The sequence below is a fragment of the Micromesistius poutassou genome (assembly GCF_964030765.1).
Source record: "Micromesistius poutassou genome assembly, chromosome: 7".
Taxonomy (NCBI): Eukaryota; Metazoa; Chordata; class Actinopteri; order Gadiformes; family Gadidae; genus Micromesistius; species Micromesistius poutassou.
In genome coordinates this window covers 7,319,797-7,322,794 of record NC_140277.1, presented here as the reverse complement: position 1 = coordinate 7,322,794, position 2,998 = coordinate 7,319,797, and the positions used below count along the sequence as shown (strand labels likewise).

The following is a 2,998-nucleotide window of genomic DNA, read 5'->3' as shown; positions in this document are numbered from 1 at the left end:
ACTGAAGAAGACAAAGTGATCGATAGTTCTAGGAAGTCGGCCCACGAGTAGTGGTGGAGTGTTATCCGTGTGAACTCTTTCGCTATCCCCTGCGTGTGTCTGGTGTGAGCCAGCTACTGGGGGCCACACGTGTTAATATCTCCGTTAGGCAAGCGCGGACGTAACCGGTGGACTGGCATGGGCTCTAGAGCGGATTGACTTGTTGACTGTGGCACCAAAGCAGTGGTCCGTGGTGGCTTTTTAAAACATGAGCTAGGACTAGCAGTGCGCCAAGCTTCTTTTTCTTTTTCTTACGTATGCCATCATTTGGTGAGCGTGTTCTCTGGCGTGAGTGTGTGAGTGCCTCTGTGGCCCAAGAAGCCGTTGAGCAAACATTTAGAGTTCAGGAAAGATTCATAACCAAAGGTTAATAAAATGGCATGACAGAAATACATAAACAGATCAGCGACATCTACCCAACGAACAGGGCCTGGGGGGGTAGGAGAAAACCTCTCAGACTTTCCCTCAATCTTTCATTATCATCCGTTATTCCATATCACACCACAACACACCATCACTCACACATGTAGAAACACGGGCATGCATACGCATGAATTGATGATGAATGAGAGGTTACTGGCTGCAAGCCCGTTGTCACAAAGAAGGCACTATTATTTCTATTTGTTAAACACAGGACACCAGAGGATACGATTCTATCCTTTTGGACAGCTCTGGAAATGATTACTCGTGAGTATAAACACAGGCAACTTTCCTAGACTGAATGGGGAAACTGTATAATAGACTCCATTCTTGAATTAAAGGCATTTCATTGAGAAAAAATGAAAGGGCAAGCAAGTGCTAGCAACACTTTCACTGGAACGTGCTGCATTTATATTTTAAGTTGGCCCCTAATGCACCTGGTATCTTTTTCCTTGTAAGTCTAGAAAAGGCTTTTTAACATCGCTATTGATCCAGGGGTAAGCTATGTTAGTGCTGTTTAAGAAAAGCATATATATTTTTTATTTACAGCTGCTTAAGGTAAATATAAAAAAGTGGGAAGATGGGAATACATGCATCCCTGTTTGGATGTGTGTCCAATAGGCTTTCATTGTCATGGGCTGGGGTCTCTTTTATAAAAAACGTTCTCTATTGAATAGCTGCAATACAGCCGACAAACATGCTCCCACGCTTGGTAAGTGTGCTTTATCTGAGATGTATTTGGACTTAGATTCACTAGTGCTATGAAGCATCCATGCTACACTGACTTACTCTGGTTTGGACTAGCTTGGATTGGCTCGGTCGGGACCTGGGACATTCTGGCCTGGTCTGGAATGGTCGGACATGGACTGGCTTGGTCTGGAATGTTCTAGCACAAACTGGCTTGGCCTCTGGCCTGTTCTGGATTGGATTTTCCTGGTGTGATTTGGGTGTTTTGGATGTTTCTGCTGTTTAAGGAAAAGCTATGCTGAAGAGTCTGACGGTTGTGGCTATGAATCTATCTGTAATGCTGAGCTGTGGGGCTGTATCCTGGCAGGACCCTGGGCGAGGGGGCAGGCTGTAGGCAGGATGTGTGCCTAGAAGGCGTAGGGCCCCACGATGACGGTGAGCCGCAGCAGGGAGCTGGAGCGGTAGTTCATGGTCATGTGCTGGGTGATCATCTCCAGGTCCACCACGTGCTCGCTGGGCCCACTCAGAGGCTTGGTCATCACCAGCATGGCGCTCATGTTGCTGGAGCGCTGGGGGGGGCGAGTGGAGGAGAGGGTGAAGGGTGGGAGAAAGAGAGGATGGATGGATGGATGGATGGATGAAGTGATAGATGAAGGGGTGAAGGATGGGAGAAAGAGAGGATGGATGGATGGATGGATGGATGGATGGAGTGATAGATGAAGGGGTGAAGGTTGGGAGGAAGAGAGGATGGATGGATGGATGGATGGATGGATTGATGGATAGAAGGAGGAATTAAGGAAAAAATGAAAAAGAGAGAGAGAATGAACCAAAGAACAAATTAAAGAAAGAAGGAAGGAAGGAAAGCTGAAATATATTTGGTTGAAATTCTACTATCTACTATAGGATTATCTAATAAATTATTTATATTCGGCTGTTAAAAACTAGCACTTTTATACGTTAGAAACCATATTATAGCACACATGAGACAGGTTAAAGGTATACTATGCAGTCACTGCCACTGAGGTCTTTTAATCAAACAATAAAAAAGATGACGCTTGATGACGCCGTGCGCTCTGTTTGGGAGTTGTGTTCACCAACACTACTGGTGAAAATCTATCTGATCTCATTCAAATGCTATTTACATTACATTTAATCAACGTTATAACATTACGGTATGCATTAGCTGGGCTGCACATCTTAGTAAGCTAGATTGATTTAAAAATTTCATATCAATACAACTTTTTGTTAGAACATTGTTGGAAACATAATAGTGATAACGTAAGTACACATGTTGTTAGGTAACTGTTGATAAAACTCTTACTCTGAGGAAGAACTCTCCGGCCTCGTTGCCTGCTTTGATCCTGAAGGTGTTGTGTGTGTTGGCGTACATGTTGGTCGCCTGGATCTGGAAGATGTCCGACGGCACAGGGCGCTCTGATTGGATGCTCATGTACTTGTAGATGATGGAGGGCGTGACCCCCTGGCAGTCTGTCTGGGAGCGGCAGCTACAACGGCTGCGAGAGAAAGGGTCAATTCATCATTGACCCTTTTTATATACATTCATACAATTTAGCTAGTTAGAAGTCTTTTATGGAAAAAGCGACTTAAAGTGAATTTTAAACATGAAACATGAAAGGAGTATCCTGCCTCTACATGTGATGATTCTCTAGTGATTTGTGTAGCAATGCGTTCCAGGGTTAAACAGTCAAAAGCTCAAAGAGGAGGATGTGGTCCAACTGACTTCTCGCCGGTCCTGATGTAGGGCTCTTGGCAGGGGTTGCTAGGGTAACAGCGGAAACTTCCGTAATAGTTCCAACACATCTCATCCTCCCTGCAGTCATGGGTGCCTTTC

The 2,998-nt window shown here is 44.9% G+C and overlaps 1 protein-coding gene across 2 annotated transcripts in view; it reads right to left on the bottom strand.

The window, feature by feature from the left end:
* Positions 1–2,998, bottom strand: part of LOC311350259 (EGF-containing fibulin-like extracellular matrix protein 1) — a 17,980-nt gene continuing 14,982 nt past the window's right edge. For both annotated transcript variants that reach the window (XM_084470255.1, XM_084470256.1), the window contains 3 exons: positions 2,888–2,998; positions 2,468–2,660; positions 1–1,715 (listed from right to left, as the gene is read on the bottom strand). The exon at positions 2,888–2,998 is cut by the window's right edge and continues 16 nt beyond it. In XM_084470255.1, the coding sequence (XP_084326381.1) occupies positions 1,554–1,715; positions 2,468–2,660; positions 2,888–2,998 (466 nt within the window). In that variant the 3' untranslated portion in view covers positions 1–1,553. The remainder of the gene's footprint in view (positions 1,716–2,467; positions 2,661–2,887) is intronic.